Source organism: Perca flavescens, chromosome 1 (genome assembly GCF_004354835.1).
Source record: "Perca flavescens isolate YP-PL-M2 chromosome 1, PFLA_1.0, whole genome shotgun sequence".
Taxonomy (NCBI): Eukaryota; Metazoa; Chordata; class Actinopteri; order Perciformes; family Percidae; genus Perca; species Perca flavescens.
The window spans coordinates 30,928,900-30,941,972 of NC_041331.1; the positions used below are offsets into that span (position 1 = coordinate 30,928,900).

Consider the following 13,073-nt stretch of genomic DNA (forward strand, 5'->3'; position numbering starts at 1 on the left):
CCAAAGTGGGTTTGTCTCAAGAAGAAAGATTAAAATACTACACTTTGTTAAAAAGCTGTAGAAGCTCTGTTTATTGAGTCTTTTGTATTAACATATTTTACAAAAACTAGATTTACAGAAATTATCCATAACTGAACCATTCTTAATTTAGGCACAAAAATACAGGAAAGCTCAGTCCAAAAAGTGTTTCAGTTTTGATTAAATAAGCAATGGTTTTGAAAGAAATCCCGTGCATAGGAAAATATATCATGGATATTAAGAGTTGTTAAATAACTAAATGAAAACAAAACTGTCCAATTCTTTTTTTACATTATGACTAATTCAAATCTAAATCCTATATTATATCTTCTTACAACACCCTGAAAACAGAGTTTGAGCAATAAAATAAACACTAAAATAAAGATCACAACACTTCAGCTTTTAGTGTAAGTTTGCAGGCTGCTCTTTGGGATAAAGTGGAATGAAACAAAAAGAACTTGTCTAGATTCATGCAAATCTTACCCCAAACTACCCTTACACTGTAATAACAAGAAATGAAACGCTTATAATACAGTCTCCATCTTTGTGTCCATTAAGATGCCTCAGCCAGCTACAGACTTTGAAACATTTCAAGGGCCCAGTCCATGTTGAACGTTACTCTAAATTTTGAACAGATCAAGGATGATTACGTTCCTCGCTAATATAATTTTTGAAATAGCACTCTTCAATGTGAGTAGACAAATGCAGCACAAATAGACCTAAATAGAACTAGATTATCAGTCATTCAGGTCATACAATATCTAGAAATATTAAAGGAGACCTGTTATGCTCATTTTCAGGTTCATACTTTTTCTACTAGAACTCCCCCTGTCTGAGACACTCTGTGGGAGCGCTTGTCTCTTTAAGACCCCCTCCCGAAAAAATCCAGTTTGCTGTGATTGGTCAGCATTTTAGGGTTACTGCCTCTATACCATCCGTTGCAGGCAGGGATGACTTTAAAAAGGAGTATGGCCGCACTTTCTGGCGGGAAAAATCACCAATAACTTGCTGTCGGAAGTAGCCTAGAAATCTAGACGCACTCTCCGTTGGCTTGCGAGCTGGAAAAACCAAACTCTAGTCAGGCCAATCACATCGTGTCTAGAGTTGGTGGGCGGGCTTAACATAATGACGGCAGAGTTGCGACGGTTCCGGTACAAAGAAGATGGCTGCTGCTGCTGCTGGCGAACAGCGGTCTTTTGAATCGGCTTTGGCCGAGACTCTGAAAGACTTGGAGTTATGCTTTTCTTTGAGAAAAGAACAAAGAACGGCACTGAAGTCATTCTTAAAAAATTGCCTACTGGATACGGCAAAAGTTTAATCTATCAACTAGCTCCGCTACGTTCTTTGTTGCTCTGGTTGGTTGTAGCGCTATCCTATCGCGTGCAGAGGGAATTTGAAAGACAATCGTTTATCCCGCCCCTCGGATTGAGCCCTGCCAACGGTGAGTTCCCAGAACCAACAGCTGGATGTGGGTCTGGCTTTCAGGCTATGTTGGAAGCGGAGTGTTCAGACGCATCTGAAATCGGAGGTTTTTGCTCACAGGGATTACTTTTACATACATTTTCAGCATTATTTGAAGCTTTGGCCATGTTTAATATGGCCATCTGAGATTGTGACATTACAGATATGACTGAAAATAAGAAAAAGCATAACAGGTCCACTTTAAGTCAAAGGCAACTAGATTTGTTAAGTCATGAAAATGCCTCTTGAAAGAGAGCAAGCAAGACAAAATGTCTTCAAAAGAGAGTCCAGCAAGTCCAGCTGTCAGACTTATCAATTTCTACATACCCTAAAAATTCCATAATGCTGGGCACAGATTCCAAGGACCCCATTGATATATATATATATATTCAGTAGAAAATAATATTTTCTTATTCAGCGAGAGAACTGCTTATTATTAGAGGGTAATTTAACAAAGACTGAGAGGATGACACCCATTGTCATTGTACAAAATGTAATACATCCCCTTTGTTGCCTATGCATCTCAAGGGAACAGTATTAGAAAAACTAAGATTTACATGCCCACTCCCCCCCCGTGTTAAATAACAAAACTGTTTGCTATGGGTGAAATTACACGCTAAATACATAACAACCCATGTGGGTCAAAAACACTTTGTTTGCAGCAGTATTTTTGATAGGAACATTCATATTTGACAGATAGGCTGAACAATACTAAAGTGACATTCTCTTACTCCAAGGTAAGAAATAAAAACATGTTATTTTGCCTACACTTAATTCACAGTTGAAACCCATAAAATAACACAGCAATACATCAGTTGAGTTTCTCCATTCAGAATACGTAGCTTTCCGCCATTAGCAAAACGTGGAAATAAAGTCTGATAAAAGGAAAACAAAGACTCAAATAGCTTTTACCTAGTAATGACAAATCAGACCCCTTTCATACATGTCTGAATGTAAAGCATGCTCATTTTCGACAGCCAGTCCCAATCATGGCAGAAACTGACTCTCTACTGAAGCTGGTAGCTGCAATGTGTGGCACGTAAATATAGGGAAATGCAACCTTGCATTTCATGACCCTTCACCCATTAATTTATATAATGCTCCAAATACTCTGAAATCAGTGATGCAGAGGCCATTCACAATAGTCCCACCGTTTTAGGCAGCCCAAAACAGTCCAAAGGCCATGTTTTGCAATGCTTTTTAATTATTGTTTTGGATAGGTGATGACCACTGACTGTACACCAAATGGGGAGGGATTAAATAGCTTTGTCTGTGCCTCCTGGGATGATGATGTGATGAAGCCAATCTGTGTATCAGGGTGCAGGGTCTTGTTGATTTTGCATGCGTCGCTCTGCAGCTGCTGCCATGGTTCTACGTCTAAGCACAGTCAAGTTCAAATATGGAACAGTGTCCTCCTCCAGTCCCGGCAAATCCTCATCCTCCTGGTCCTCTGGACTTTTGTTCAGATATCTCCTACAGGGAAGTAATATACAACATACAGTAGTATGAGCATGAGAAAATGCAAGATAATGGGGAAAAGGCTACCAGGAATGCCTACCATTAGTGAACAAATGTTCTACTTATTAGTTCTGTGCAGCTGGGCCTTTCAGCTATTCATGTAGGCAAGTAAAGAAGGCCTTTAACATTGTATTTGTCTGGCTATGGTTCACAGACCGAGACAAACTTGTCTCACAAGGAAGGGTCTCTTTTCCCCAAATTCAATTTGTACAGCTCAGCTATGATACAAAGTCTGACCTCAAAAAAGGTTTTCAAAAACAAGGACATTTCTTTTTATTATTTCAAAATTGAACTTCTTTTGAATATAAAATACAGCTTAGCACCACTTTCTATGAGGTAGAAAGCCAGCCAGAGTAGTGTACCAACCTGCGTGCCTGCTGAAGAATCTCTTCTTTCCTCTGCTTTAACATCTTCTGCCTCTCCTCAGCCGACTTAGAGAAGCGACCTCCTCTTACCTCCATGCTGTCTGCCTCACTGAGGCCCTGTTCAGCTGCTCCACTGGACCCTTCCTGCTCATCTGGCCCAGTGCTCACCTGTGTCGGGGCATGCTCTATGGCCTGACGAAGGAAAACAGACAAAATATGTGAAAAGGTTAGGCCTGTAAAAATTATTGCATCATTGTGGGTGGCAGTGGTGGCCTAGGGGTTAAGGAACCCTTCACCCTTCTTAAATTGTCAATTATTTCTGAGACAATTAATTGTACAGATACATTTGGAATTGTTACAGCTCTAGACAGAGTGTTGCATTCTGGCTTTTTAAGTAAACCATAGGAATGTGAAACAGAGAGCCAGGAAGCACCGACAGTTGGAGAAATCAGGAGAGCATTGTGTAATCCTAACAAGGTTAGACTTTTCAGAGGCATCAATGAAAGCTATTTAATTCCTAGCGGACTGACCTGCGTTGGGAAAGGCACCTGGATGCGTCCCTCCAGGATGTTATCAGTGGTGACCTCCACAGAGCGAGTCAACTGCAGATCCTGCATCACCAGATAGGAGGGCACCTGAGGGAACATCTCCTGGATCTGATGGGCCTGATGACCACAAGGTACATGGAAACAGAAGAGAGCAATAGAAAAAGAATTTAGAGAAAGATTGTTTGAGATGGAAGAGCAGAACATAAGTGGGTAAAACTAGATTTTTTTTTTTTTTTTTTTTTTTTTTTAGGTTAACAAACAGGTTTTAAAAACATACAGTATTGGTGATTTTAAAAGTATAAAACCCTTAAATATTTTGTGTTATACTATATAATATACTTGGCATCTTTTGTAACCAACAGTTTCGGTTTAGTCTGTTGGTAAAATAAAGAGGTTATCACTATGTCAACACGGATTTACCAGGAAGTCAAATACCATGTAAGCAAAGTATCGATGTTAAGAGCATTTGGCCCATGTTACACAACTCAGTTAACTGGCTGCTCGCAGCAAGAAGGAGTGAAGAGTGAGACCAATGAATGGCACAATGGGCTTTATGCAAATTAAGTATATATAAAAAAATAAATAAAATCATCTCTCAGATAACCAACAATAATTTCATCAGATTGTTAACATAAACCAGGGGTGTCAAACTCATTTTCACTAAGGGCCGCATTGGAAAAAGAGAATTACACCAAGGGCCAGACATGTCGAGGTTATTAACATGCTTTTGTTACCACGTCACTTTTTTTTAACATTTTGGTAGCTTTTTTCCTAATTTTTGTTCAGACTTTTTTGTGGCTTTCTCAGACATTTATCACCTTTTTCTAAATTTGTTGCTTTTTCCGACATTTTTGTAAGCTTTTTGTCACATTTTTGTTGACATGAAGCCCTACAAAAGTCATCAAAAGAGTACCTTAGCCATCATAGAATTTAGCTAATCAAGCAAAACAATGATACATTTTTTTGAACAACTTGTTCTCAGCCTGAATATGAAAACTCTCTGCTTCTGGGGGAATTTCTGAGTCTCAGAGTCGGCAAATCTGCCGTATGTCTGCTTTGAATGTCAGGTAATTGCAGTTTAAAAAACACTTTCCTGTGTTTTTGGTTTGGCGCACAACTAGGTGGGCCAAAATGTATTGTGAACCCAAACTGATATACGGTCCGGATCTAAATCTGCAAGTGGCCGGATTTGGCCCGCGGGCCTTGAGTTTGACACATGTGACATAAACTCACCATGGCCATGAGCTGGGAGTTGTTGGCCTGAGCAATGCCCAAGATATTGGTGGTGTGCATTACTTCCACTGAGAAACTGGGCAGCCAGCTGGCAATGCGAGATCCTGTAAGAGAATGTATGGATTTTATAATTCATTGCAACACACAGCCTATCTGATGGATTTGTGTCCGTCGGACTTACCATCAAAGTGGAAGAAGTGATTGTGTTGGTTGATATGTGGTCTAGCATCTGGGGCAGCTCCTACTGGGCCGATGTTGTCTTCCAAGCCCCCGCCCTGCTGCGGTCCTCTCGCCTGGCCCCCGTCCCCATTAATGTTCAGGGATGTCCGACATGTTGGACATGAGGTGTCCTGCTCCAGCCATGAGCGCAAACAAGAGCTGTAAACACACACAACTCACAAATGTCATTATGGCATTTCTCTGTATAAAAACTAAACATTCATTTCAGGTCTCAGAACAAGTCTTCTTTAGATAAACATCAGGGTCTTTGCAGGGAAACGTACAGAAGCTGAAAATATTCACCACACTGCTATAACTCTAGGGCAGCAGATAAATATCCATACAAAACAAATCTTATTACAAAAGCCAAGAACAGTCCTGCAGTCAGGTCTGCTACAAAAATATATCCATTGCTTTGGGCACTAGCCAAATTAGGGATACTGCATTCAAGGCGGGTATATCTGGTTTCCTGCTATTCCTGCACTCTCTCCTTTCACCATCTTTATTCTGTAAGTTACTATTTCTAGGCTACGGAACCACAGATCAGTCGTACCAGTAAAACATCAGACTACATATATAAATCATGCAGGCATTGCGAATAAAAAAAAAACCCGCTTTACTTGTGGAAGAGATGGCCACAGTGTAGTTTGCGTGCTGTCAACATAGTATCCCAGCAGATGGCACAATCATCATCATTAGCTGCCAGCTCCTCTGCAGTAGCAACTGCAAATCTGCACAAATAAGTGTCAGAGTACGTACAAATAATGATGAAACGAGGAATAGTTGATGGATTCATTAGAAATAACTGAGTTAAACAAACTATGGAGGTAAAAGGGGAAAAACAATTAAATCAAGATATTTTATCACCTGGCCTCCATGTTGTTGATGACACGAAGGTAGTTCTTGTGTCGGCGGACACGGCGTTGGACCTCATGGAAGAGATACCGCAGCTGCATGAAGATAACCAAGCTTGCCATGGACAGCCAGATGTTTCCAAAAAGCTGACAAGAAACATGGACAAAAAATTAAAAATAATTAGGAGAGTGAAAAAAGAGACCGGGACAGACTACATTAAAAAGAGACCGGGACAGACTACATTTTTATATCACAACAGGCCGATACCCGTTCCCTCTGTGTCTTACCAGCATATGGATATGGTGCATGAGGTCCAGGAAGAGCATAGCCAGCTCCATGATGAAGTCTGTGTAATAGACATATGTTCCCTTACTCTCCCAGGTCCCTGGATGGTTCAGATCCCACAGATGAATGGAATATCTGAGGAGACATGCACAACTCTATCAGGTCATGAAACACAGGTGATATTGAGACCGTATGGTGGATGATGTGGCCCTTATCTTGGATAGGGATTGGAAAATAATAAATAATGCATTAAACAAAGATGGTGTAAAAGTATTATGGTACGATAAAACAGGTATATTGCCATCAGAAGCAACAAATTGACAAATCAGGATAACCGGAAGAGACATAACCGTGTTAAAATGACAGAGAATCAAAGTTAAAAATTTCCTCATAATTGTACAATGTCTAATAGCTTTAAATCAATATGCTTGGTTGAAATAAAAAAGCGTAGAAACAGTCCAACGCCATGTAGTAACACATGTTAAACACAAACCAAGGTAACAATGTAAAATCAGTTAATTTTTTATAGTTAAAGTAATGTGCAGTTAGTCATCACAAACATTATTTGCTATGTACCAAGCCAGAGCACTGTAACTGTAACTGTACTGTAAACTGTGAACAGTTTCCAGGTTTTAATGTTAGACTAATATCTATGAGTATCTATGAGCGCCTTAGCCTTAAGAGTTGTTTCCGCTACTGGTATAATCCTGACCACTTTCTTTGGGACAAAGAAGCCTTTCACACTTGTGTAATGGACCCGGAGAAAAACAAATGGTGTAGCCAACCCTAAGCCCCTGATTCTAAATCTGCACAGGCTGTCATCCGTACTGCTGCAGAGTGCACGCGTGCATTCATGTGTAAGAAGGCTTTGAAGGGACTTACCGCATGATGACATGCCCAGTGCGTACAGTCACCAACAGACACTAAAGGAAAAAAAAGAATACAGGTGAACGTGGAGTAATTCTTGTGGTCTACTTTCCATAGATATGAATAACAAAAATATGATATTTCAGTAGTGACTTTAAAAGAAATGTAACTATTTTATAACTAAATGGCGCGGTGACAATTTGTGTTTATTAGACTACACCTCTCTTTGAAAAAGTATCCCCTCCCTTTATGGAGACTTCTGTAGCTTCTGTATTTAAATAAATAATTATTTTTCAACAGTAGACATTTTGACTTGTCATAGCAGTAAAAGCACAGTTTTAACTGGAAACATTAGGGTTGACTCCAGTGCCCCAGTAAGCTATACTCGTAAGCCAGCATGCACAATACTGGGGCCCCTGGAACTGGCACACTTAAATCATATGCAACTACTATTAATGTTATAAATTACAACTGTGCGTTCCTGCTTTAATGTCAAATTGTCTGCCATAAAAGAGGTTTGCAGTGTTTACAATATGGCACATGAAAAACATTAGAAATCTGCCCAGGCACATTAAAGACACATAAGCATGTTAAATAAACTGAAATCTTTAAGAAATACATGGGCCTAACCAAAAGCTTAAAAATTCCACAATCAATATGCCATTGTCCACACACTGCCCACCATTATTATACAATTGTGGCTCCAGGTTCTCACCTCTGCTGCCATAAAGGAGAGGGTATGCATGCCATAAGAAGCTCCCAGCAGACCACAGCCCACAGCCAGACCACAGCAGTCCAGCAGCAGGGAGACCAGCAGACAAAGCACTCGTACGTGGCTGTTCATGGGAGTGGAGGGCGAGAAAGACAGCTGTATGGAAGAAAATGTGAATTATAAGTAGACTGTGCCTTTCTCAAAGTGTTTCCCTTTCTTTATGTCCTAGGGTTTCTTGATAGGGTCCTTGAATTCTTGGAGAGCTTGTGCTGCATAACACATAAAAATGCACTAATACATTTTATCTGGGCTACACAAATAAAGCTAAAAAGTCGTAGATATTTAGGAATGCATTGCATTCAGTAGGCAACGCATTCAGACCAAGTGTTTTGTAGTAATGTTCACAATATCATAGTACAGATTATTCTGACAAGAATATAACTAATCAAACAATACAAAATCTGCAAATTTTTCATAAAACATGCAGCTGTTGATGGCAAACAGCTAAATGGAAAAACAATACATTTAAAAAGGGGAATATTCCAAAATCAAAAGAATTGATTTAGCCACCAAAGAACATAAGGTGTTTTGCCTGCCACACACAAGCTCTCCACACACACACTTTCTACTGTAATGACTGGGAGGAAACATGAACTTTTCCCTTCAAAATTGTACACAACCAGTTGAAATAAATAGACCCCTCACACACAACCCCTAAAACCTCTATGTACTGGCCAAACATTGCTCAAGACCGTAAACTCCCAGTCTACAGTGAATAGAAAACAAAGGACCTCGTTACAAACATTCAAACAGCTAAGCTGAAAGAAATCAAATAGATTCCTTCAACGCTGTAAAGCTTTAATACCAAGGTTTCCCCGGCACAGTGACACAACTATATACACCTATCAACTTCAGCAGTTTAACCTACATGCGTCACACTCAATCAAAACCTGGAACCCACAGAAACAGGAAGGAAGACAGCTGGGCTAACACAACTGACAAACTTCAACCTAAAAAGAACATGCATAAATGCAGATCTATAGTCAAAGCTGGGAGACAGAAATAAAGACTTGAAGACAGCTAGACATACACACAACCATATGTAGCACAGTCTATTCATTAACACACAAACACTTTTTGTATGTTTTTTTACAGCCCGGCAGGCAGAAATTTTCCCTCTGTACATTAAGTAGGCCAGTCAGCAATGCAATGCATTACATCACAGGCAACATACCAACTTAATGCCTGTTTTAAATAGCAGTGCTTGTAAGGTGGTCAATTAAATTTGATATTTTGTTTTCCCCAACATGCAGACTACAATCTGATACAGGGACATGTCAATCAGCAACCTAACATGCCAAAACAAGGAGCTATTAATAGATCCAGAGCTAAGAAGAGTAAAGTTACTCTCAGACTTTTGGGGGACACTCCCCACACCTTTTAAAAAGACCACTTTATAAAGCTTAAGATTACATGCAGGTGTCGTCAAATGCCAGGCTTCTGGCTACCTCCCATTTACTCTCAGTCCTTGTGAGTAACAAGGCAGCCATAAAGACTGTGGATCTAGTCCTATCGGGTTCACTGTGGAGCATTAATAGGAACACGTTTCATTCAGGGACATGTAGGCCTATCTATTATACCTTATAATATCTCTTAGCAAAGAAACAGACACAACTTGCTGTACACTGTTGTGAATAGGATCTAGAGTTATTTGTGTTTATCGTATAGATCCCAATACCTGTTTATGCCATACTGTACTGGCCATTTCCAACGCCTGCATCTATGGTAGTAGATTTGCAATTTGCAAATTGTTCTTAACCCTAACCCTTAAACAAATATTTGTGTCCTGTCTGAACCTGAACAAATGCGAGTCTGTAGCAAAAAAATAAATAAAACTCTAGGTGCAAATGACAACAGTGTCCTATACCATGACAAATCTACTTTGGAGGTGTATGCTTTCAAGGCAAGAAAGAAACACATTTAAAAGATCCTTAGGCTCACTGTAAAATTACCCAAAAATGAAAAAGTAATCTGTAAAGTTAGTGGCCTATCCAAAATATCAGGCGTTGGCTCATTTCTGATATGTTTGTATTGATACTTCTGTTTTGTATTGTAGAATGATTGGTTGGTTGAACATATGGTACAATAATATTAGTTGGTGTAGCTATTCTTAATTGAATTGGATTGGAAAATTGTGATGAAAGTATATTTGGAATGATACATTATGTAATATCATAATTCAATACATTTGGTGTATTCTCCTGCCCTTGATTAGATAGATAGTCATAAACCAGAGTTAGGGGCACTGGAGTGAGTAAAAAAAACAATGGTGTAGTTTAAAATACTTACATATTCAAATCGGTCTTTGCAGAGCTGTACCATGAGGTGGAGAAAGACCAGGGCAGAGAACCACAAACACCACATGACCACCTCCTCCACTGTCTGAACGTTCAATACGCCAAAGATGAAAATGAACTTGTAGAAGATGAAGTTCCAGAACTTATCTTTCAGATGCTGAGGAATAAACACAGAGCAAATTAGATGCATTTTTTTTCTGATAGGTCTAGAGTCAAGTAGAGCTGCTTAATACCCCAGGCATGAAAGTAGTTCATCATTTGTTCAACACTGTTCTAGAAACAGACTCACCTGCTTCTCACTGACCCTGAGAGGGCCAAACACCACATACTGTATCATTTTAGCAGTTAACATCAAAGAGCAGCAGAATGTGTTGACCAAGACCTAGAGGAGTACAGAGAAGAAAGTGACAATCAGTTGTGAGAATATCCTCATGTTATCAAACAAATGCAAAGTCCTTAAATGGATGACACTCACCCATACAAAGAGACTGTCAGTGGCAAGATACCCCAGGACTGACAATTCTGTGTCACCAATATCATTGTTTAGATGTTCAAGATGTTCCCCTTCAGAGGGAGAAGGTGTTTCATCAGTTTCCAACCCCCCCAAGCCTGGATCAGTCACAGTGGTGTAGGCACTAAAGATGCTGCCAGCAAGCAAAGCCACACTCAGTGCTGTGTAGGTCTGCAGGCTGGGCCAAGGAAACCTCTCCAAAAACAGCAGAGGCATTGCAGTGTTTACGGTCCACTTGTCAACTCGTGAAAACGGTGTATGTCCTGATCCAAGTAATCAAAACCTGTGAGGGCAGAAGTGAGTTAACGTAGCTAACGTGGGCCAAACATGCGTAAACAGTAGCTTTGTTGCATAAATGCAAAAGCTCAATGCACTTACTGGACTGTATTTGGTGAAATGTAAAACGGTTAAATCACCCAAACAACATGAAAACCGTGGGCGCCGCGATGGAATTGGCCAACATTAGTAACCTAGTCGCTAGACGTAACGGTAAATAATAATGAAAATAATTCTAATAATAACAATAGGAGTTCACGCCCTAACATTGGCTATTTAGCATTACCTGGCTAACGTTTACGTTACTGAATAGCTTACTTGTTAGCTAACATTAGCAACGTAGCTAGCCACTGTTAAGCACCAGACAACCAGCTCGTATTAAATCGTCACTTACAGTTTGTCCCAGATTTAGTTAAACACAATATCCACCGTGCCTCGTTGTGTTCAGTGCTTTACTTTTAGTGCAGCTGCACCAAAAACATCGTCACTGTCAACATCGTCATGTTTATTTCATCGAGAATACAGCTGTCTGAGAGAACCTTCTTCTTCTTCTTCTTCGTCTTCTTCGTCGTCGTCGTCTTCTTCTTCTACTATGAAGTTAGTCGGCAACTAGCATTCTTACTGCTGCACTACTGCCATCTTCTGGAGTTAGTTAACTCTTACAGTGTGGACACTGTAAGACAAGGGTTTCAAACTCATTTTTACGGAGCCCCTAAGGGGACATGAGCAAAAAAATCTAAAGTTATAGTTTAATGTGCTCACGTGAAACTTTCATGTGCGCACATGAAACTAAACTTTAGGTTTCGCATGTGCACATGAAAGTTTCACGTGAGCACATGAAACTATAACTTTAGATTTGTTTTGCTCACATCCCCTTAGGGGCTCCGTACATTTTCACTAAGGGCCACACTGGAAAAAGAAAATCACACCAAGTAGTAAATGTACTGTACATGTTACTGCATGTCACTTTTTTTTTTTTTTTTTACATTTTGGTAGTTTTTTTCCTCATTTTTGTTGTTTTAGTGGCTTTCTCAGACATTTGTCACCTTTTTGAAAATGTGTTGCTTTTTCCAACATTTTTGTACACTTTTTGTTGACAAGAAGCCCTACAAAAGTCATCAAGGGAGTTCCTTAGCCATCACAGAATTTAGCAAATCAAGCAAAAACAATGATACATTTTTTTAACAACAACTTGTTACTCAGCCTGAATATGAAAACTCTCTGCTTCTTTTGGCGTCTGCTGCATCCACCCATGCTCTGCAGCGCCACGTTTCATCCCGCAACGTCCTGCTGTGACATGAACTACGACTACCTTCAAAGTCACTGTTCCACTATCTTTAATGCGACTATTATCGCCATCACACCCCCTACCGGCCCGTCAGACACCGCCTATCAAGAGTCTGGGTCTGCCGAGGTTTCTTCCTAAAAGGGAGTTTTTCCTTGCCACTGTCGCAATAGCCACTGCTAATGCTTGCTCTTGAGGGAATTACTGTAATTGTTGGGGCTTTGTAAATTATAGAGTGTGGTCTAGACCTACTCTATCTGTAAAGTGTCTCGAGATAACTCTGTTATGATTTGATACTATAAATAAAATTGAATTGAATTGAATTGATATATCAATGCTACAATTGACCAATTTGTGGGTAGGAGATGTAATTTTCTATTTAATTTAATTGTTCCCACGTTTTGACATTGGAGGGATGTTGCCAAGGTCCAACATTAGCCCCATCTACCAGCCAATTGCTGGCAAAATATGCAAGTGGCTGGTAGATTTGCTTCACTTACCAGCCAAAAAAAACCCAATGGTAACCTATTGAGGTGCTGGTAAAATGTTAACGTTCACTAGCC

At 39.9% G+C, this 13,073-nt stretch overlaps 1 protein-coding gene across 1 annotated transcript; it reads right to left on the bottom strand.

Annotated features, from left to right (window-relative positions):
- Window positions 1-43: 43 nt before the first annotated feature.
- On the bottom strand, window positions 44-11,874 carry LOC114557764 (E3 ubiquitin-protein ligase AMFR). The gene is made up of 14 exons (XM_028581422.1): window positions 11,620-11,874; window positions 10,914-11,232; window positions 10,728-10,820; window positions 10,431-10,595; window positions 8,085-8,237; window positions 7,385-7,425; window positions 6,505-6,637; window positions 6,230-6,363; window positions 5,983-6,093; window positions 5,325-5,521; window positions 5,144-5,247; window positions 3,893-4,027; window positions 3,364-3,554; window positions 44-2,952 (listed from the first exon to the last, which is right to left on the bottom strand). Exons 2-14 carry the CDS (start codon window positions 11,163-11,165, stop codon window positions 2,793-2,795), a joined length of 1,869 nt encoding a protein of 622 aa, XP_028437223.1. The 5' UTR covers window positions 11,166-11,232; window positions 11,620-11,874; the 3' UTR covers window positions 44-2,792.
- Window positions 11,875-13,073: the final 1,199 nt, after the last annotated feature.

Excerpts from the sequence above, each read along its gene's own strand:
- LOC114557764 (XM_028581422.1), bottom strand. The coding sequence starts at position 11,165 with ATGCCTCTGCTGTTTTTGGAGAGGTTTCCTTGGCCCAGCCTGCAGACC. Across the intron at positions 10,821-10,913 it reads CTGACAGTCTCTTTGTATGG|GTCTTGGTCAACACATTCTG; the intron begins GTGAGTGTCATC and ends GTACTCCTCTAG. Across the intron at positions 8,238-10,430 it reads GCAAAGACCGATTTGAATAT|CTGTCTTTCTCGCCCTCCAC; the intron begins GTAAGTATTTTA and ends TCTTCCATACAG.